Source organism: Eriocheir sinensis, chromosome 44 (assembly GCF_024679095.1).
Source record: "Eriocheir sinensis breed Jianghai 21 chromosome 44, ASM2467909v1, whole genome shotgun sequence".
NCBI lineage: Eukaryota > Metazoa > Arthropoda > Malacostraca > Decapoda > Varunidae > Eriocheir > Eriocheir sinensis.
In genome coordinates this window covers 11,672,527-11,694,281 of record NC_066552.1, presented here as the reverse complement: position 1 = coordinate 11,694,281, position 21,755 = coordinate 11,672,527, and the positions used below count along the sequence as shown (strand labels likewise).

Below are 21,755 nucleotides of genomic sequence, written 5' to 3'. Positions count from 1 at the left end.
TAATTAGGGGAAAATTGAGAGAGAGAGAGAGAGAGAGAGAGAGAGAGAGAGAGAGAGAGAGAGAGAGAGAGAGAGAGAGAGAGAGAGAGAGAGAGAACAAACACACCCATATCATCATCATCATCATCATCATCATCATATATTTCCATTCACTACAACTTGAAAGACGAAACAAAAACAAAAACAAAACAAAAACAAACAAAGAGATCTAAACAACACAAAGAAAACGATGAAAAAATAAAACAAAACAAAAAACAAAGAACAAGAGAACAAGAAATAGAGAAAAAGAAACCATCACCAGACATCAGAAAACAATTAAACACACACACACGAACACACAAACAAACCTAGGTAAACAAATCAAGGTGGTAAGACTGCCAGATAGGAAGGTAGGGAGAGTAGGTTGGGGTAACAGTAAGGGTGGAAATGTGGGAAGCTGGGTGTAAGGGAGGTGGGTAGAGAGGTGGGTGAGAAGGTGAGTATAGGTAAGTAGGTATAGGTGGGTGAGGCAAGATGAAAGGTAAATATATGGGTAAAGGGGAGTAAGTAAGAAGGCAGCTGGGTAGGGAGGTGGGTAAGGCGATTATAGGTATAGGTAAGTGGGTATATAGGTAGGTAGTTGAGTGCGTAAGTCAAGGTGGGTAAAGAGGAGAAGGTAGGAGGTGAGTAAGATGGTGAGTAAAGTTAAGTAGATATATAGGTAGATGGTCAGATGGGTAGGTGGGTAGGTAGGTGGGTATAGGTGGTGAGTGATAAGAATATAGGCGTGGTGACTTTGAGGAGCAGAGTTCGAAGTAAATAATGATAAGTAACCCAAAGAGGAGATAATGGAATAGCACAGACGAGTAAAATAAAATTGCTAAAATAAACTGAAATATTGACACACACAAAAAAAGTTCACGCAAGGAAATGGAAGAGAAGAAAATTAACAAAAAGAAGAAACTGAGACATGAAAAAAAAAAAATCACTAAAGAAAAAAATAAATAAAAGGCAGGAAATTGGAAGCTGCAAAAAACCACACCACAAGAATGAAGTTAGAAATAAAGAAATAAAAGAAAAATAAATCGAAACAAAGGAGAAAGCTAAAGGAACTGAAGTATGCAAATAAACAAGAGGAAAAAAAATCAATAACGTAACTAATATAAAAAAAAGTAGAAAATTAATAGCCAGCCACCGAAAAAAAAAAACAAGAATGAAGTTAAAAAAAAAATTAAAACGAAGGATGAGAAAACAAAACAAAACAAACAATAAAAACGAGCAAAACATCAATAGCAAACCACACACAAAAAAACAGAAGAATGAAGTTAATAAAAAAAATAAGACAAAAAAAAAACACCCACAACAAAGGAAGACAAACAAACTCGCCCAAACACAAAACAAAACAAACGAGTGACCTAAAGAGGAAGTTCCAAACGAGGGTCAACAAAACAAAGGAGTCGAGTAGCGCGCGAACCAAACGGAGAATAAAACAGCCAAACAAAAGGGGCACTCAGGTTACCGAGGATCAGACAGGTAAACACAGGTATCGAGGCCATCACGGGACGCTAATGAGGAGGGAAATACCGGGGCCAGGTGTGTGTGTGTGTGCGTGTGTGTGTGTGTGTGTGTGTGTGTGGCGCCTCATTCTTTCTCAACCACACACACACACACACACACACACACACACACACACACACACATAAAAAAAAGGAAATGGCTCTTATCTGCATATGTTTCCTCTCTCTCTCTCTCTCTCTCTCTTACACCCCTTCCTCGTTTTTTTTTCTCGTCTTCCTCCTTAACTTCTTCCTCCTTTCCCTTTTCTCTCCCTCCTTCCCTCCCTCCCTCCCTCTCTCCCTCCCTCTCTCCCTTCTTCCCTTCCCCTCCCTCTCCTCTACTTCCCCCTCCCTTCCTTCCCCACCCTCACCCTCCCTTCTTCCCTTCCTCTCTTCTCCCTCACTTCCTCTCTCTCTTCTCTCTCCCTTCCTCCCTCATCTCCTTCCTTCACCCTCCTTCCCTCCCTTCCCTTCCTTCCTCCATCTTCCTTATTCCATCATCTCCCTCCCTCACCTCTCCTCTCCTCTCTCTCCTCTCTCCCTTCCTCCTTCCCTTTATCCCATCCTCAGCTGTCCCCCTCCTTCCATCTACCTTCTTCCCTCCTTCCTTTCCTCCCTCTCCCTTACATCTCTCTCCTCTCTCCCTCCCTCCCTCCCTCACCTCTCTCTTCTCCTAGGTCAACCGTCCTCTCACCATGAAGAAAGAGGGCCCGATACAGACTCGCAAGAGGAAGCCCAAGAGTTCCTCCTCCTCTTCCTCCTCCTCCTCTTCCTCTCACCACCACCAGCAGTCCTCCTCCAGCCGCTACGCCTCCTCCATCCCCTCCTCCTCCAGCTCCTCCTCCCCCAGGTAAGAAAAAAGAGTGAATGGAGGGGAATAACGAATTAATGGAGGAAATGAATGTACAGGTGGATGGAAAGGATAAATGGATTGATGGTTAAAGGAAACAAACAACGAACAGGACAGGAAATATATAGTTAACAGAGAGAAAATATAATAAAACACAGGAATGAAGTAAAAAATAAGTATAAGAAAAGAAAAGAAAAGAAAGGAAGAGAAACGAGATCGGACATAAAACAATACAAAAAGAGTGCTAAATTAAGTTCATGATAAATAGATACACACTTTGACGAATAGGCAGACACATGGAGAGATAGATAGACAGAGATCGATAGATGAATAAATAGTGATACTTTGACGAATAGATAGATAGATAGATGGAGATTTTGATAGAAAGACACAGTGAAGTCCTGACCGTGGATTGTAACGCGCAGGATAAAAACTAAGACGTACAAACGATTGGGAATTACGACCAGGAAAGAAAATGATATGAAATTGTCGATGATAACGATAATGAGATAAAATAATGATGTTAATGTCTATTGTATAAATAAACAAAAAAAAACTATTGGTACTTACGGCCATTGTAGGTCTTTGTGTATCTCTGAAAGGAAGGAAGACAATTTACGCTTACAAAAATATAGAAAATCGTAACCATTAGAATTAAGAAAAAAGAAAAAAAAAAGATAGCATAACAATTAGATATATAAAAATGCACTAATTAATTCTCTCTCTAGCGTCATCGATGAAGCACCACCAGACTCCAGCCTACGGTGTGTGTGTGTGTGTGTGTGTGTGTGTGTGTGATGAAATAATAACTCCATGATAAGAACTAAGCATCACTACCATCACCACCAAAAGTCATCACCATCTTCACCACCACCACCACCACCACCACCACCACCATCACCATCACCATCATCACCACCAACTCCACCCATTAACTACTACATCACCACCATCACCACCACCAGCACTAGAAACTAACCAATACATCACCACCACACCACCACTAAAAAAACAACCACCACATCATCATCATCATCATCACCACCACTATAAACTAACCCCTACATCACCACCATCACGACCACCACAATCACCACCACACCACTACCTAAAAACCAACCCCCACATCATCATCACCATCACCACCCAAAACTAACACCCACATCACCACCTCTTCACCACCACAGTCTCCACCGTCATCACCAACTACGCCGATCACCACGTGGCTGACCATTACGCCGGGGGAGCCACGGGGGGCTTGCATGACCCGGGGGCGCACCTTCTCGCCGCCGGGGCCCACACTCTCCCTCACCACGCCGCCGCCGCCGCCCCCCAGCTGGTGACCTACCCCTCCCCCTCCTCCACCCCCCAACACATCATCCCTAACTCCCAGCACCTGTCACACCAAGTCATGAAGCAGTGAGTGTGTGTGTGTGTGTGTGTGTGTGTGTGTGTGTGTGTGTGTGTGTGTGTTAGAGATAAGGAAAGAAAAAAATGTCCCACCAATCCAACTTGACCCAAAACATTTCAACATTACTATTTCCCTAACATTTTCTCCCTTGCCTTATAATATATACACTCCCACCCTCCCTTAACCTATCCCTTCACCCCTTCACTCCCTTACCCATCTCTCCTCGACCGGTCTCTTCTTCACTTCTTTCTATGCACTCCTATTCTTTAACCTATCCTTCTCTTCTTTCGTTTTCCTTTATCTTCCTCCAACCCTCCCATTCTTTGCTTTCCTCTTTCACTCTTTCTTTCCTTCCTTTACCCTATCATTCTCTTCTTCCCTCTTCCTTTATCTTCCTCCTACCCTCCCATTCTTTGCTTTCTTCTTTCACTCTTTCTTTCCTTCCTTTACCCTACTTTTCCTTGCCTTACTCCTTTCCTTCCTCCTCCTCCTCCTCTCGGCCCATCCTACACTCCTTCATTTCCTCCCTCACTCACCGTTTCTCTCCCGCAGGATCCCGGTTCTTGAGCCCCTGGAGGACACCAACATCAAGTACGAACACACCACTTAGAGGACCACAGGAGGCCGGCCATCGATCCTACACACACACACACACACACACACACACTCCACGGTCAAGCTATAGGCCTTTACATCCTCAAATCCTGCATTCGTGTTTTACAGTACACGGATATATAGGATTACGATTCACAGGGTTTTGTTGCTTTTGTTGTTGTTATTGTTGTCGTAAATTTTGGTGGTGTTCGTGCAAGTCTGATGATTACAAGAGGTGGCAACAGTGCATCTCGTGTGTGTGAAGATGTGGCAACTGTGTGCGACCCAAAAATATTACCCAAACGTAAATATTCCCCGTCTTGTTTTCTTTGAGTTGAGAGCGAGGTAGACTAATGCAAGCTTCATCTTTATCATTATTATTATTATTATTATTATTATTATTATTATTATTATTATTATTGTTATTATCTAGAGTTGACGTTAATTTCTAGAACGGTGTGTTTGTACTATAGTGTTTGTGTGTTTGTGTGTGCTGCTTAGAGTGTTACCGTCTCCTCTGCAACACAAATTACCTTGAAACCTTGCAATATACTGTGTGTTGCGACGGGGAGAAAGTGTTGTGAATATGGGGAAGGAATGGGGAAGGGATGGGGAAGGGATGGGATATATAGGAAGGGGAATGGGGAAAGGGAAGGAAGAAACGGGGAGAGAAGTAATTTAAAATGCGGAAAGGATAGTTAATGAAAGGAAAAGAAGGGGAGGAAGAGAGAGGAAGAGAGTGTGAAAGGGGAGGAAGAGAGAGGAAGAGAGTGTGAAAGGGGAGGAAGAGAGAGGAAGAGAGTGTGAGGTATAGAAGAGATGGAGAATAAAGAAATGGGAGGAAGAGGGGAAAATAGGAAGAGATTGCATGAGAGGATGATGTATGGAAGGGATGGGAAAAAAAGGATAAAGGGAAGGAGGGAAAGAGAAGGGAGGAGATTATTATGTACGGAAAGGATGGGGAAGGAAGGAAGGGGAGAGAGAGAGAAGGAGAGAAGGAAGGAAGGGAAGAGAATGCAATGTATGAAAGGGATGGGACATGGAAGAATGGAAATGAGAGAGAGAAGGAGGGGAAGAGAAGGGGAGAAAGAGGAAGAGTGTGATGTATGGAATGGATGGGGAAAGAAGGAAGGGGAGAGAGAGAGAAGGAGAGAAGGGAGGAAGGGAAGAGAGTACGATGTGTAAAAGGGATGGGACATGGAAGAATGGAAATGAGAGAGAGGGAGGGGAAGAGAAGGGGAGAGAGCGGAAGAGAGTGTAATGTACGCAATGGATGGGGAATAAAATAAGGGAAGGAGGGGTAGGGACGGGGAGTGAAAGAAGGGAAGGGAACAGGGAAGGAGGGGAAGGGAGTCTTATGATAACATTTACATATCAACATTTCACTTTCTATTCAACTTTTCTGTACATTTATAACTTTTTTTCTCTTATACTCGTTTTTTCTCTATCTCTGAAACTTGTATATACTTAAGATTATTATAAGGTTGTCTATATATACGTAAGTTGCAATTCCATATGAGGTTGTGCTGTATAGTCACTCAATTCCGCAGTCTTAAGAAAATAATCGTAATAATTTTTCTTGTTTTTTTTATATTTATTTTTTCGTATGTGACACCTAGTCTTAGTATTTTAATTAGTTACCTGTTGTTACCTTATACCGGTGAGGCATTTGTTTTAGTGTGTGTGTGTGTGTGTGTGTGTGTGTGTGTGTGTGTGTGTGTGTGTGTGTGTGTGTGTGTGTGTGTCAGTATTAAGATGAAGCTGAAAGTAATAAAGGGTAGACTAAAGTAAAATTATTATGAGTGTTTTTTTTTGTTTTGTTTTTGTATATAAACACGAAGAAGAATATTAGTTTGTGTGAGTGTTTTGTTTGTTTCCTGTGTGTTTGTTTGTTTTATTTGCTGTGTCTGGGTGGGTCACGATTTTGTTTGTGTTTGAGTGTGTGTGTGTGTGTGTGTGTGTGTGTGTGTGTGTGTGTGTGTGTGTGTGTGTGTGTGTGTGTGTGTAAAACCATCTGTAAAACTTGTACATAAACTTAGGGCAGCAAATAGGAGTGTAAAAAAAGTAATAATAATAACAGTAATAATTAGCGGCGTGTTGTTGCTCATTCCTGTCTTAACTCTTTGCCTTTCCCTCCTTCCTTCCCTCGCGCTAATGGACTTTTAAATACACCTGAAGGAGAATAAGGAAACACCTGGACTTTAATTAACCTTTATTTACAAGACGAACAAATAAGAAAAATACCAAAATACGAAAACACACACACAGAAAAATAAAGAAAAGAAAATGTTACGAGAAATAGAAAAATATAGGGAAAGATTTAAAGAAGGGATGGAAAGTAAAATAAAGAGAGAGAGAGAGAGAGAGACAGAGAGAGAGAGAGAGAGAGAGAGAGAGAGAGAGAGAGAGAGAGAGAGAGAGAGAGAGAGAGAGAGAGAGAGAGAGAGAGAGAGAGAGAGAGACAGCTTCCGACGGGGCATCTTAAGGAATGATTCATAGTGACGTTTTATCTCCCTCTCTCACTATCTCACTCTCCCTTATCTCAAGTGCCGCCCCCATACTCTCTCTCTCTGTGTTTCTGTCTCCGTCGCTTTTTAATTTTCTCTCTCTCAAATAGGCAGTAGATTTATATAATTCAGATTCATGGCCAGTAACAAACAATCAAGAGTGAGAGAGAGAGAGAGAGAGAGAGAGAGAGAGAGAGAGAGAGAGAGAGAGAGAGAGAGAGAGAGATAGTTAGTAGATAGTCACGAAAGGCACGTTTGAAAATGATAGAAAGTGTCCTAATGTTAGTAAAGGAGAGGAGGAGGAGGAGGAGGAGGAGGAGGAGGAGGAGTTACTGATATCAAAACAGGACAAGTGCCAGCCTTACAAACAGCGACAGGACGTAAAGAAGATAGTTGAAGGGAAGGAGGAGGAGGAGGAGGAGGAGGAGGAGGAGGAGGATATACGCATGAGAGATCTCGTGAAATGATATGATCTTGACATAACAAAATAGAATGAATGAACTGTGTGTGTGTGTGTGTGTGTGTGTGTGTGTGTGTGTGCGTTTGTATGTGGAGAAAACACACACACACACACACACACACACACACACACACGCGTGCAGACACACACACACCTTGAACACACAAAAAACACAAAATAAAACCACAAAAGGAATCAAATCAAACAAAAAACACACAAAAACAAGACAAAAACGCATTCCACGTCCACGAGAGAGAGAGAGAGAGAGAGAGAGAGAGAGAGAGAGAGAGAGAGAGAGAGAGCACCACCCTTATCAGCTCCCCGCGCCTGGCATCCTCCCCCACGCAAGCCAGTGCCAAATAACGTCAGGCGAAGGAAGTAAAGGAGGAAATATTGCCGGCCGCCCCCTGTTAAATCTTCCCCCTATATATAACGCGTAACTGATATTCCTCCGACGGGTGTTCAAAGGCGCGCGGGATGCAGAGGGTGGAGGGGCGGCCGTAAGTGGTGTTGCGAGGCGTGGCGCGCGATTGGGTGACGAGGTGAAGCAGGAGCGGGGAATGTGAAGTGTGCTGTGATTGGCGAGGGATTGCGTGTGCGTGCGTGTGGTGGTCGTTGTGGTCTGATTGTTTGGTTTTGTGTGTGTGTGTGTGTGTGTGTGTGTGTGTGTGTGTGTGTGTGTGTGTGTGAAAGGGAAAGGAATATAAATGTTATCAGTTATTATTATCATCGTTATTGAGTTTCATGAAAGGGCATCAAAAGAAAATATAAAAAGAGATGATATAGATCCAAACAAAGTCCCCTCGATGAGCAGCCATGACTAAAAAACAAAACAAAAAAACAGTAACAGTGAAGCAATGAGTAAAATAAAAGTGGGGACAAAAAAAAATACCAAATGAGTTGATAAGTGGGAGTTTACTTTTGCTTTATAATTATCAACGTCAGCAGTGTGATTGATTTAATGGGCTACCGCAACAGGATCTCCATTATGCCGCTACTTCAGCAGTCAAATGGCGCAGAACACAATGTCAACAAGAGGAACAATCTCAAGTGAAATCACCTTTCATATTTAAAAAGTAAATGGGGATAAATGAAGGGGACACTTTGTTAGTTGGGCAAGACTGGTTGGAGAGTATACGCTCACTGAATTGTAAACTATGGCGTGTACTTCGACTACGCTGAAATGGAGCCGGCAAAATATCGTAAGGAGGAATCTCGTTATTAAGAGTCTGATAGGAAAGCAAGGTCAAAACACCGACCATTCGACAATGACAAAGCTGCAAGTCGAGGAAAAAAAGTCAAAATAAAGGAGAAAATGTTTACAACAATATTATCACTATTAAAAATGGCCCTGGATTTCCTTAACAAACCAGACTTTTGAGGAATTAGAGAAGCAGTGTTCTTAATGGGATTCTCAAAGGTCAACTTGGAATCTAATGTTTTCCCAAGTAAATTTAAAGAGTTACAGGAGTGGATTACTTGGCTGCCAATAAGAATATCAGGATGTGGTGGATCAACGGTCCTTGAACGACGGAAAATAATGCTGACAGTCTCGGCAGGATTTAATTGCATGCCTCAACGCTGACACCAAGAAAAAAACAAATGAAGATCAGTATTCGATTGAGTGGAACAAGAGACTTTCTTTGATCAGGAATAGGACAGAATCTAGAAGGATCATCGGCACAGCCCATTTTAAAGGAGAGGAAATGCCCTGCCTCACATCACTGGTAGAGAAAATAAAAAGAAGCGGACCGAGAACTCTGTCCTGAGGAACACCGGACTTGCCTTGACTAAAGCCACTAAAATATCCATCAATGGCAACCCGCTGGTGTCTGTCAGATAAAATATAGAAAACTAAGCCATTTTTACTTATTGATAAAGTTTAAAAAATAGTGATTTATGATTCATGAAATGCGGAAAAAGACCTTGAGGATCCTTGCCACCACAGTAGTTGAAGTTAAGCAAAAAGTTGGGAAGTTCAGAACACTTAAATAAAAGTAGTGTTAGGGAAGGTTGGGGAAACAAGTATGACGCAGAAAAACCTCCTCATAACTAACTCTGCTTGAAAAAAAAAGAAGATGGAGAAAACTTCAACTTTCTGTGACGGATGAGAGGCAAAGGTCCCGCCTAGCTTACTGACGGGAGTTTCTGAGTCAGGACCAAACAGAGCAGACTCCAACAACTACGAGCCTGAGGTGTACCAACCAATGCGGATATCTTGCAAGAGGTGAGTAGGATTATTTTCAACTCGCCTATGAAGTTAATCCGCGAGGAAACGTTGATTAATTTTACTGTTTTTTTTCTTTCAGATTTTTCTATGTGTTTCTGTTTGTCTGTCTGTCTGTCTGTCTGTATGTCTGAGTCTGTTTGTGTCTGACTGTCTCTGTCTGTCAGTCTCCCTCTCTCAAACACACACACACACACACACACACACACACACACACACACGCACACACACAGACTAATGGCTTCAGGAGATAATGTTCATCTTCCTCTAAGTTCCTGCCCACTCTCTCTCTCTCTCTCTCTCTCTCTCTCTCTCTCTCTCTCTCTCTCTCTCAAAGGCTGGCGAATATGAATCTCCCTAATTTATGAAGATCTCCTCGGCCGACGCGCGGGAGATAAGGGAAAGATTCATTATCGAGGCCAAGATAAGGACGGACGTTTATATGTGACTCTTTTTTGGGTTTCGTTTTTGTTAACATAATTACCGGCCCATAAAGTCACTTGTGCGGGGCGGACACTGTGGTGGTGGTGGTGGTAGTGGTGATGGTAGTGGTGGTGGTGGTGGTGGTAGTGCGGAGGAGGGGGATAGGGAGGGGGAGGAGGAGAAGGAGGAGAAGGTGGAGAATGAGAACGAGAGAAAAAAAATGAGTAGGAGAAGGAAACGGAAGGGAAGGAAAAGAAAATTTGGAGGAAAATATAAGAAATGAGAAAAGAAATAGAAGAGAATGAAAAGAAGTAGGATGCGGCAAAGGAAAAGAAGGAGAAGTCTATTAGAACCAGAATAAGAAGAATGATAAATATAGAAGAGACGGAGAAGAAGAAGGAAATCGCATAAGAGAAGATTAATTAAAAGAATAAAACAAACGAGAAAAAATTGAGATATTAGAAAAGAAGGAAAAGAAAAACGAAGAGAAGGAGGAGTGGATAAAAATAAGAATAATAAAACGTACGAGAGAAAAAAAAATAGAAGTGTTAGTGGAGATGGGAAAGGCAAAGGAGAAGGAAAATAAGTACAAAAGAAAGATAAGAAGCAGAAAAGAATAAAGAAAGCAACCAGGAAGTAAGATATGCAAAAGAGGGAGAGGAGAGACCAATAGGAAAGAGGGAGGGATGGAGGGAAAATAAAGATGCAGAAGAAAGAGAAAAGCGAGGAGAATATTAAATAGATAAGAATGGGAGGAGAGAGGAAGAGAAGAGGAAGAGGAAGAGTGGGAAGGAAGGGAAAAACAGAGGCATGAAAGAATAGTATAGGAAAGAGAAGAATAAATAGATAAAAATGGAAGAAGAAGTGAAAGAGGAAGAAGAAGAAAATGGAAGCAAAGAATATCACCAAATTTAGCGAGATGAAAACCATATCAGGAAACGAAACGAAAGGGAGAGGAGAGAAAGGAAAGAAGGAAGGAGGGAAGAAGAAAAAATGGAGACATGAAAGAAGAAGATAGCGAATAGAAAGATAAAGTGCAAGGATGGAAGAAGAGATGAAGGGAAGAGGAAGAGAGGGAGGGAGGATAAAGATGCATGAGGGAACGATAGATAGCGAGGAATGTGAGAGATGAAGAGAAAAAGGAGGAGAAAGAAGCAAATAACATAACCCAAAATAGCAACATAACCAAAACAGGAAACAAAACGAATATAATATGATAAAAAAAGTAACAAAAGAAACTATGATATGAAAGAAATGATAAAAAAAAGGAATAAATTAACTCAACCAATACACGAAACGAAGCAAAACAGTGATAATAAAAAATGAGCTGCAAAAGAAACTGATTAAAAAAGAAACACAGAAAACGAAAGGGACACAAACGCAAGGTAAACTAAGGTAACAAGGTAAGCGAGCCAAACAAGCAATTAGGGAAGGGAAAGGAAAGGGAAAGCATTACAGGGAGGGAGAAAAGTCAGGTAAGGGTCAGGTAGGGCAAGCAAGCACTCTCTCTCTCTCTCTCTCTCAGGTGCCAGTTTCTGAGTGCCAACAGACCCACGTGAGTGCAAATGGGCCTCAGGTGTGTTTCTTGCAGGTAAAGTGTTGCTGGGAGATTGCTGAGAAAAGAGAAAAGGAAAAAAAAGGAAGAGAGGAAAAAAAACCTGAAGAAAGTAAAATTAAATGCAAAAAACGGAAATATGTGGAAAATGATGTTAGGATGAAAATCGGAAACAAACAAACAAACAAACAAAACGAAACGCCAGAGAGGGAAATTAATGATGCAGAGAAGAAATAAAAATGTCTCGCCAGTCACTCGACTTGGCCCGCGGTGTTATGGACTCGCTCAACATGAGTATATGGCGTTGTCGATATCTATGCAGGCGGACAAAGATTCGAACTTTTAAGTCGCTTGTGCTCTCTGTCTTATTCTATGGCTGAGAGACATGGACACTTAATAGAGACATGGAGGGGCGTATTGATGCCCTTGATATCAAGTGTCTTCGCAGGATCATGGGTCATTGCTGGAATGACTTCGTGTCGATCCAGCGACAACTCCGTGAAAATGAATCCAGGCCTTTTACCAGTTTGGGCTGTGAACGCCAAAGCCAGCTATATGGGCACGCGGCGCGCCTCCCGGACGTCGATCCTTCTCACAGGGTTGTTTATGAACGAGACAACTCTAGTGGAGGAGACCAAGGGGACGCCCACGTAACTCATGGCTGGGGCAAGTCGATCGAGTCTGTCAGGAGGGCTTTGAGATTTGAGATGCTGAGGGATTTGATTTGGGATGAACAGGACAGCTGCGTGGGAGCTTGCACGGGGTATAGCCGTCGGGGGTGAGTCAAGCGACGCGTCCCAGGGTGTATGCTCCCCATTAGTTGGTTAGGATATTAAGATAAAAAGAGAAAAAGTAAAAGAAAAGGAACATGGTAACAGATGCCAGGAAGAATATGGTTTATAAAATGGAGTAAAAAAAAAATGCATGAAAGATAACAGAAAAAGATAAAATAGAAAATAAAACAAATAAAGAAGACAGGAATGATCAATATCACAATAAAGAAAAATACAAAAACATATACTATAAGGAAGTAAATATGAAGGGACAAAGGAGAAAAGGTGTAAGAAACAAAGGAGAAAAAAGAAGATGCAGGAAATAAAGGAGATGAAGAAGGGAGGAAAGATAAAAATAGACAGAGACAAACATCTACAACGAAAGGTGATTTTTCCTCCAACCAGCTGTGTGTGCCATCTGGGAGGGAGGGAGGGAGGGAAGGAAGGAGGGAGGGAGGGAGGGAGGGAGGGAAGGAAGGAGAATGAGGGCGGAAGGATTAAAACAAGAGAGAGAGAGAGAGAGAGAGAGAGAGAGAGAGAGAGAGAGAGAGAGAGAGAGAGAGAGAGAGAGAGAGAGAGAGAGAGAGAGAGAGAGAGAGAGAGAGAGAGAGAGAGAGAGAGAGAGAGAGAGAGAGAGAAGTTTTGCTTGTTAGCGCATGAACGGTTTGTGTACATAAACATACCCAATTACAGGTACACACACACACACACACACACACACACACGTCGACAAGTAAAAAAAATACAATATGGAATTAAAGAAGTAAGAGGGAGCAAAAATATATAAACAAAAAAGATATCTGCAACAACGTAGAGTTAAATAAATAATAATATAAATAACCGTTTAAATGAGTAAACAAATGAATGATTATTATTTACGAATGATGAGAGAGAGAGAGAGAGAGAGAGAGAGAGAGAGAGAGAGAGAGAGAGAGAGAGAGAGAGAGAGAGAGAGAGAGAGCTGACGTTGGAAGGGGTGAGAGTGTCAGGCTCTTATCTGATGCATGGGTGGGGAGAGGGGAGAGAGAGAGAGAGGGGAGAGGGAGGGAGAGGGAGAAAGAAGAGAGAGAGGGAGAAAGAAGAGGGAGAGAAGGAGAGGGAGAGAGAGGAGAGGAACCCAAGCAGCACACTTCCCTCTTTATCCTCTCTCTCTCTCTCTCTCTCTCTCTCTCTCTCTCTCTCTCTCTCTCTCTGGGTTTGGGTCACACACTATAATTATCGACACACACACACACACACACACACACCAGCCAGTCAGATGTTAGTCAGGTTTGTGGTGAAAGCAAATGTTGAAATACCGAGAAAATGATAGAAAACAATAAGAGAAAGAAAAAGAAAGAAAGAAAGAAGGGAAGAAAGATAAATAATGAAAAAGAAATGAGAAAGAAAATAAAGAAAATACGAGAGGAAACAAAGATTAAGGACGTTAGTGAAAAAAAAAAAAAAAAAAGATTACGTGGGAAAAAAAAAGTTGTTTGAAATTATTGCAGTGTATGAAAAGGCGTGACAAAGAGAAGTGATGTGTGGCACAGAGAAGGTGACGGTGTGAGAAGTGACGAGTGTGGCAGAGACCTAGCGACCTCTTGGTGACCATTACGAGGAGGTAGGACACGAAGTAATGGGTTTAAACTGGATAAATTTAGATTCAACAGGGACATAGGCAAAAATTGGTTAACTAATAGGGTGCTGGATGAGTGGAATAGGCTTAGCAGTCATGTGGTGAGTGCCAATACAATGTCACATTCAAAAATAGATTAGATAAATTCATGGACAGCGATATTAGGTGGGGTTAGATACACGGGAGCTTAGGTTCAAGGGAGCTGCCTTGTACAGCCCTACCGGCCTCTTGCAGACTCCTACGTTCTTATGTTCTTATGTTCTTACTACTACTACTACTGTACTACTACTACTACTACTACTACTACTACTACTACTACTACTATTACCGCCAACACCACAACTCTTTCTCATTTTCCTCCTCCTCCTCCTCCTCCTCCTCCTCCTCCTCCTCAAGGGCGGCTACTGCTTCACGTTACGTTCAAGTATGTCCTTAAACTGAGTGCCAAACGGGTCTTCCCCTTAAGGACGAGGAGTTAATGGGGGGAGGAGGAGGAGGAGGAGGTAGTGAATGAGAAAAAGAAAGGATGGGTGTGTCTAGCCTGAATTAGAGAGAGAGAGAGAGAGAGAGAGAGAGAGAGAGAGAGAGAGAGAGAGAGAGAGAGAGAGAGAGAGAGAGAGAGAGAGAGAGAGAGAGAGAGAGAGAGAGAGAGAGAGAGAGAGAGAGACCAAAACAACGTATTCAACTAGAGTCAACTTGTGTGTGTGTGTGTGTGTGTGTGTGTGTGTGTGTGCGCAGGTGGGTTCGTGTAATATGCAGGTGTGAATATTGGTAACGCCCTGCCAATATGGGAGGGGAGGGGGAGAGAGAAGGGGGGCAGGGAGGGAGAGAAAGAAGAGGAAGTGGAGAAAACGAAAGAATGGAGGAAGAGGAGGAAACATGGAAACATGGACGAGCAGGCAGAAGAAAGCTTGTTGGCTCATTGCGAGGCTGCCCGCTGTTATCTGTAGCGTGAAGAGCAAGGAGTGACCGACATTACTCAACTTGTTTTAAGTATTTCAATACATGAATCAGGTCCCCCTGCACTCACCTCTTTTCCAACGCTTGAGTCGTTATTCTTAGGGATATGTTCTCAGTGATCATATTTTCGTAGCGCGTCGCTGTACTCTCTTGAGCATTTCAATGTCCTTGTAATTAGGGACCAGAACTGCACGGCGTATACTACGTGGGGCCTTGCCAGCGAATTATACAAGGACAGCATTACTCCCGGAGTCTTATATTCAAAATTCCTCGCAATGAGCCCGAGGAGGAGGAGGAGGAGGAGGAGGAGGAGGTGGAAGAGGAGAAGACGTAAGAATGAAGAGGAGAAGGAGGAGGAGGAGTAGGGGGAGGAGGCGGAGGAAAGTTTAAAGGGCAGGAAATGACATGAAACGGGAGAAGACATAAGTAAAAGTGTGGCCGAGAGAGAGAGAGAGAGAGAGAAAACGGACAAAAAAAAAACTATATAAAAAGCACTCTTATGTCTTTCTTTATCTTATTTTCTTTATCCCGTCCATTCTTTCTCTCCCCTGTATGTCTGTCTGTCTCTCTGAATGTCCTACCTTTCTCTCTCTCTCTCCACATTCGTCTTCCTTTTACTCCCCTCACCTTTTATTTCTCCTTCTCCTTTTTCTCTCTTCTTTGTTCTCTTCTCATTTTTATTTTCTCTCACTCCAGCCTTAATTACTTTTTTCTTACTAATTTATTATATTATCTCTCTCTCTCTCTGTTATATCTTCCATTCATATTATTTCTCCATGTTCATCTTTTTCATACTTCCCTAAACCATTCTCCCTCCTTCCCTCCCTCCTTCATACTGCCCTACTCATACTCCCTCTCTCCTTCATACTGCCCTAAACCATTCTCTTTCTCCTTCCCTCCCTCCCTCTCTCCTTCATACTGCCCTAAACCATTCTCTTTCTCCTTCCCTCCCTCCCTCTCTCCTTCATACTGCCCAACTCATACTCCCTCTCTCCTTCATACTGCCCTAAACCATTCTCTCTCTCCTTCCCTCCCTCCCTCCCTCCCTCCTTCCCCCCCTCTCCCCCCCCCACCCCCTGCGACACATGGGCCTGTCATCAGCGCCACGGGAAGCGAGCAAGCGTAGTTACAACCTAATTAGTGTCGCCTCGTAAAGACTCTTGTTTGTGTGTGCCAGACGGGCCGCGACACACACACACACACACACACACACACACACACACACAGGATATATAATGAGTAATGCATTTTCTTATTTTTTGTGTTTCTTAAATCCGTTTTTTTCCCTTTTTTCTCATTCTTTTTTATTTTTGTGTGTGTGTGCGTTACTGACTCTGTGTCTGTTTGTTTGTCTGTCTGTCTGTCTGTCTGTCTGTCTGTCTGTCTGTCTGTCTCTCTCTCTCTCTCTCTCTCTCTCTCTCTCTCTTTTCTTTAAAAACCAAGTGAGAAGAAATTTTCCTCCCTTCCTCTTTTTTCTTCCTTCAAACCCAAGAAGAAAAAGAGGAGGAGGAGGAGGAGGAGGAGAAGGAGGAGAAGGAGGAAGAGGGGGAAGAAGACACTGTATACTTGACTCATTACCAAAAACGACACCTTCTTCCCCCTCCCCTTCTCTCTCTCTCTCTCTCTCTCTCTCTCACCCTTTGACGCCCCGCCGCACACACTTATGCATTATTTCTTCATTAATTTCGCGATAAAGTGACTCGAGTCGTTTTTTGTTTGCCGCATATATTAAGGAAGGAATCTGGGAGGGAGAGAAGGAGGGGGAGGGAAGGAAGGAGGGAGGAAGGAGGGAGGGAGAGAGGAAGTAGAGGGAAGAGGTGGAGGGGGGAAGGGAAGAAGATAGAAGGGAGTGAAAGAGGAGGGAGGGGGAGGGGGAAGGAGAATAGGAAGGAAGGAAGGGAGGAGGAAGGGAAGGAAATAGAAGGAAGAAAGAAGGGGAGGGGCAAAGAATGGAAGAAAGAAAAGTGAACAGCGGGAGGGATGGAAGTGAAGGCAGAAAGAAAAGGGGAAGAAAGGAAAATATCGAACGACAATGAAGGAGAATAAAGGAAGGAAGGAAGGAAGACGGAGAGAGAATGGCGGAAGGAAAAGGAGTAAAAGAAAAAAAAATTAGGAAGAAAGGAAGTAGAAAGGAAAGCGAATAGAAGAAATGAATGAGGAAGTAGAAGGAGAAAAGGAGAGGAAGCGAGGAAGTAAAAAGAAAAGTAGAGAGGAAGGAGGAAAGGAAGGAAGAAGGTAAGGAGGGAAAGAGGAAGAGGAAGAAGGAAGGGAGTGTCGGAAATGAAGACGTAAAAATAGATGGAGAGAGAGAGAGAGAGAGAGAGAGAGAGAAGAAAAAAAGGGCTTTCGACTTTGCTCCCTGCTGTGAATATATTGCATGCAGACTCTCTCTCTCTCTCTCTCTCTCTCTCTCTCTCTCTCTCTCTCTCTCTCTCTCTCTCTCTCTCGTGGGACAGTGGGATGATTTTGTGCCGAAAATACCTCACTTTTAAGCATATGGTGACCGTGCGGAGGAGGAAGAGGAGGAGGAGGGAAGAAAGACGTCGGAGGAATGTAGAGGAAAGAAGAGGTAACTGATAAGAGGCAGGTAGGGAGGAGAGGGAAAAAGGAGTTACAAAGGAGGATGAAGAGGAAGAAGAAGAGGGAGGAGACGATGAAGACGACGACGAAGAGGAAGAGGAGGAGAAACATGAGAGGAGGTATAAAATAGAGAAAAATGAATAGATAATTATCGATAGTAACATTAGAACAAGAAAGAGGAGAAGAAGAAAAAGGAGAAGAAAAGAACACGAAGAACAAGGGAGAAAAGAGAACTAGGAGGAGGAGGAGGAGGAGGAGGAGGAGGAGTGGGGGGGCGAGGAGAAGGAAGAAGAGAAAGATTATAAATGTGTAGGAAAAAAAAACTTAAGTGAAGGAAAATAAGAAGATAAGAACAAAGAAGAGAAGAAAAAGGAGAAGGAAAAATGAGAAAAAAAAGAAAAGAAGACGGAGAAAACAAAACTAAAAAGGAAGAGGAGGAAAAGAAAGAGAAAGAGGAAGAGGAAGAGGAGGAGGACGAGGAGGAGGAAGATAAGGGCAAGGAAGAGAAGAAGGAGAAGAAGAAATGAGAAAAAAGAAAAGAAGACTAAAAACAAAGGAGAAAACAAAACAAAAGAGGAAGAGGAGGAAAAAAAAAGAGGAGAAAGAGGAATAAGAGGAGGACGAGGAAAAGGAAGTAGAGAAAGATTAAGATTAGGTACAAGATAAATCGTGAGCAGAGAGAGAAGAATAAGGAGATTAGGATGAGGAAGGGAAGGAAGAGAAGAAAAGAGGAGGAGAAAGAGTAACTGAGGAAAAAGAGGAAGACACGAAAAAGACGAATAAATAATAGTAGTAAGCGAAGGAGGAGGAGGAGAATGAGGAAGAGGAGAGAGAATTACTGAACACAACAAGATAACGATATTCCTCAGTTAAAATTCTAGTGAGGAAAAATTTAAGCATCCGGAACTAAATCATTCTTCTTCTTCTTGTTCTTCTTGTTCTTGTTCTTGTTCTTCTTATCAAACGCTTTACTTTTCGGCGCCTTCCAAAGAGGTTCAGAAGTTACTCAAATATTCCCTTCATGCCTTTTAGCTTTCATGTAGTTACGTATATACTCCTAAACAGCTGGACGCCCTAATTGTTAAAGGAGGAGGAGGAGGAGGAGGAGGAGGAGGAGGAGGAGGAGGAGAGAGAAGGTTTAATTATTTCATTCATAACAAGTTTCAAATTATCTTTCCCACACTCACTGTAACTGCTGTGCCTCATATCTCTCTCTCTCTCTCTCTCTCTCTCTCTCTCTCTCACACACACACACACACACACACACACACCTCCCCCCCTCCCCACACACTGTTCGCCTCAAAAAACTTTCAGCACAATGTCAAGCTCTGAAGGGTGTGGCAGGGGACCATGGGGGGGGAGGGGGAGAGGGAGGAGGGGGGGTAGGGTGAGGTTGCGGTTGACAGGGGTGCGGGGGGCGAGGGGGGCGAAGGGAAGGGGCTGGGGGGGCCATTTAGATAAAGCCGTCAATAACTTAGGGGGTGTGGGAGCCCGCTATTTGCCAGGGCTGGGGGAGGCGATAAGCCCAACCTGTCCCCCGCACCCACCCTGACGGGGGACACGGGGGGCGGCGGGGACAGGCGGGGGGACGGGCGGGGACAGGCGGGGAAGAACGGAGACAGGCGGGGAAGGACGGAGACAGGCTGGGAAGGACGGAGACAGGCGGGGAAGGACGGAGACAGGCGGGGAAGGACGGAGACAGGCGGGGACAGACAGAAGGGTGGGACAAGACGAGAGGGAGGAAAAGGGGAAGAGAAGAGAGTAAGGTCAGGAGAAAAGGAGAAGGGAGAAGAGGAGAAAAGAAGGGAGATAAAGGGAGAGAGGAAAGAAGAAGGGAAGAGAAGGGAGTAAGGTTAGGGGAAATGAAGGGAGAGATATGATAAAAGTAGGGAGGAGAGGAGGAAGGGAGGTAACAGGAAAGAGAAGGACGAAAGAAGAGAACGAGAGAGGGAGGAAAGGGGAACAAAGGAACACAAAGGAACACAAAGGAAGAACAAACAACAGCAGGGGAAGAGAAAGGAGTGAGGTTAGGAGAAAAGGAGAAGGGAGGGAGAAGGAAGAGTGGACAGAAAAGGAGGAGGAGGAGGAAGGATAAGGCGACAGGAAGAAAAGGGAGAACAAGAGAACGGAAGGACGGGAGAAAGAAAGGGAGATAAAAAATGAAGAGAGAGAGAGAGAGAGAGAGAGAGAGAGAGAGAGAGAGAGAGAGAGAGAGAGAGAGAGAGAGAGAGAGAGAGAGAGAGAGAGAGAGAGAGAGAGAGAGAGAGAGAGAGAGAGAGAGAGAGAGAGAGAGAGAGAGAGATGAATACTTTAGAAAGACGAAGAGGAGGAAGCGAGGCAGATGGCTAACGAAAGAAAGAAAATAAAGAGAGAAAAGAAGAAAAAAAGTGGATAACAAAAAAAGGAATAATCAGAGAAAGGGAAAGAAAAGTAGATAAAGAAAGATTGAACAAGAAAAAAAAAACAGAAAAAAGCAGAGATGAAAAAGAAAAGAAACAAAAAAATGAGGATGATAAAAATTGAAGTAAAGAAAAAAAGATAATTAGAAGGAGGAAAGAAGAGGAGGAGGAGGAGAAGGAGGAGGAGGAGAAGGAAGAGGAGATAGAGGAAGAAATGAGAAGGGTTGATGGAGAGAGAGAGGAGGTGGAGGAGGTAAGGAGCCGGACTAAGGAGGCGAAGGAGGAAGAGAGGAAGAAGAGGAGGAGGAGGAGGGCGTCTCTTCTTGGAGCAAATGGAGTGGTCTTGTCGGGGTGTCACGGGGGGGAGATGGACGACCGCCCCCCCTCCCCCCTCCCCCCTTCCCCTTCCCCCCCTGCCACCATGATAACAAAGCGGACAGTCTCCTTCTCCTCGCCACTTTACGACTCTTCTTCCTTCATTTTTTGACTTACTCTTTTCCTTAGCATCGTTTTTCTACTCTAAAATATCACCATCACCACCACAACCACCACCACCATCATCATCATCACCACCATCACCACCATCAACACTGTCGTCATCATCATCACCATCACCCCCATCAACACCGCCGTCATCATCATCATCACCACCATCACCACCACAACCACCACCACCATCATCATCACCACCACAACCACCACCACCACCATCATCATCACCACCACAACATCCATCACCATCACCATCATCACCACCATAAACACCATCAACACCACCATCATCATCATCACCACCATCACCACCATTCCGATTAGCACTATCATCATCACTACCATCATCACCACCATCATCATCTCCACCATCACCACCATTCCGATTACCACCACGCTCACCACCACCACCATCACCACCATTATCACCATCAACAGCACCACCACCATCATCACCACTACCATTACCACCAATCATCGCCTTCATCATTACCATCCTCATCACCACCACCATACAACCATCACCACAGATAGAGAAAACGCAGACAGACAGACAGACAGACAATGTGATGAAAAACAGACATTAAAGACAAGAAAACAGGAAGACAATTAAGGCGATAAAAAAAATATATATACATGAAGAATAGAAGAAATGAAAAATAAAACACGAATGAGGGGGAAAGGAAACATTGAAAAAGAAAAAAAGTAAGAAAACGTAAACACAAAAAGAAAATGAGAACTATGAAAGGGAGGAAGGAAAGGAGGAAGGAGGAAGAAAAGGGAAGAGGGAAGGATGAAGATAAGAGAAATGGAAGAGGGAAGGAAGGAGGAAGAAAAAAGGAAAGGGTATGGTGGGAGGGATGGAGGATGGAGGGAGAGGGGAAGAAAGGTTAAATAAAGAAATTGATACTCATGAAAATCCAAATAGTAAAAGGACAAAAATAGGCGGCCATTACACCAGAGGAATGGAGTCACGTCGATTCTTGAGTCTTTTGACGCGACTTATTTTGAATCATCACCGTGCACACCAACAGCATCAAACTGAGTCAATCAGTATTCAGTATCGAGGCTGATTTCGAGGAGTGTGGACGCATATAGTATCGCTGAATTAGTTGTTTTGTTATGGGTTTGGCGAAGGATGACGAAGGAGAAAATTTATTTGTAATTTCAGTATAGATAATATTATATGGGTGTATATTGTATTACCTAAGAGACAGCTATCATATACTTGTTAATCTTATAATATTTTAATTCAAGATTGCTAGTTTATAGTGCATTCATTATAATGCAAGGATTAACATTGTGAAATGGAAATAAACTTCGACTCATGAACTTGGCGCCAAAAGACCCGATTTCGAAAGCTTGTAATCT

General features: G+C 43.3%; 1 protein-coding gene across 10 annotated transcripts in view; it reads left to right on the top strand.

Annotated features, from left to right (window-relative positions):
• LOC126980483 (transcription factor GATA-5-like) overlaps positions 1-6,400 on the top strand; it is a 56,389-nt gene extending 49,989 nt beyond the window's left edge. For 8 of the 10 annotated variants that reach the window (XM_050830433.1, XM_050830430.1, XM_050830431.1 and 5 more), the window contains one exon: positions 2,213-2,408. In XM_050830433.1, the coding sequence (XP_050686390.1) occupies positions 2,213-2,389 (177 nt within the window). In that variant the 3' untranslated portion in view covers positions 2,390-2,408. Of the gene's footprint in view, positions 1-2,212; positions 2,409-3,113; positions 3,150-3,572; positions 3,805-4,348 lie in introns of those variants that run through there. The other 2 variants (XM_050830436.1, XM_050830435.1) reach the window with 2 other exon arrangements.
• The last annotated feature ends 15,355 nt before the right edge of the window (positions 6,401-21,755 follow it).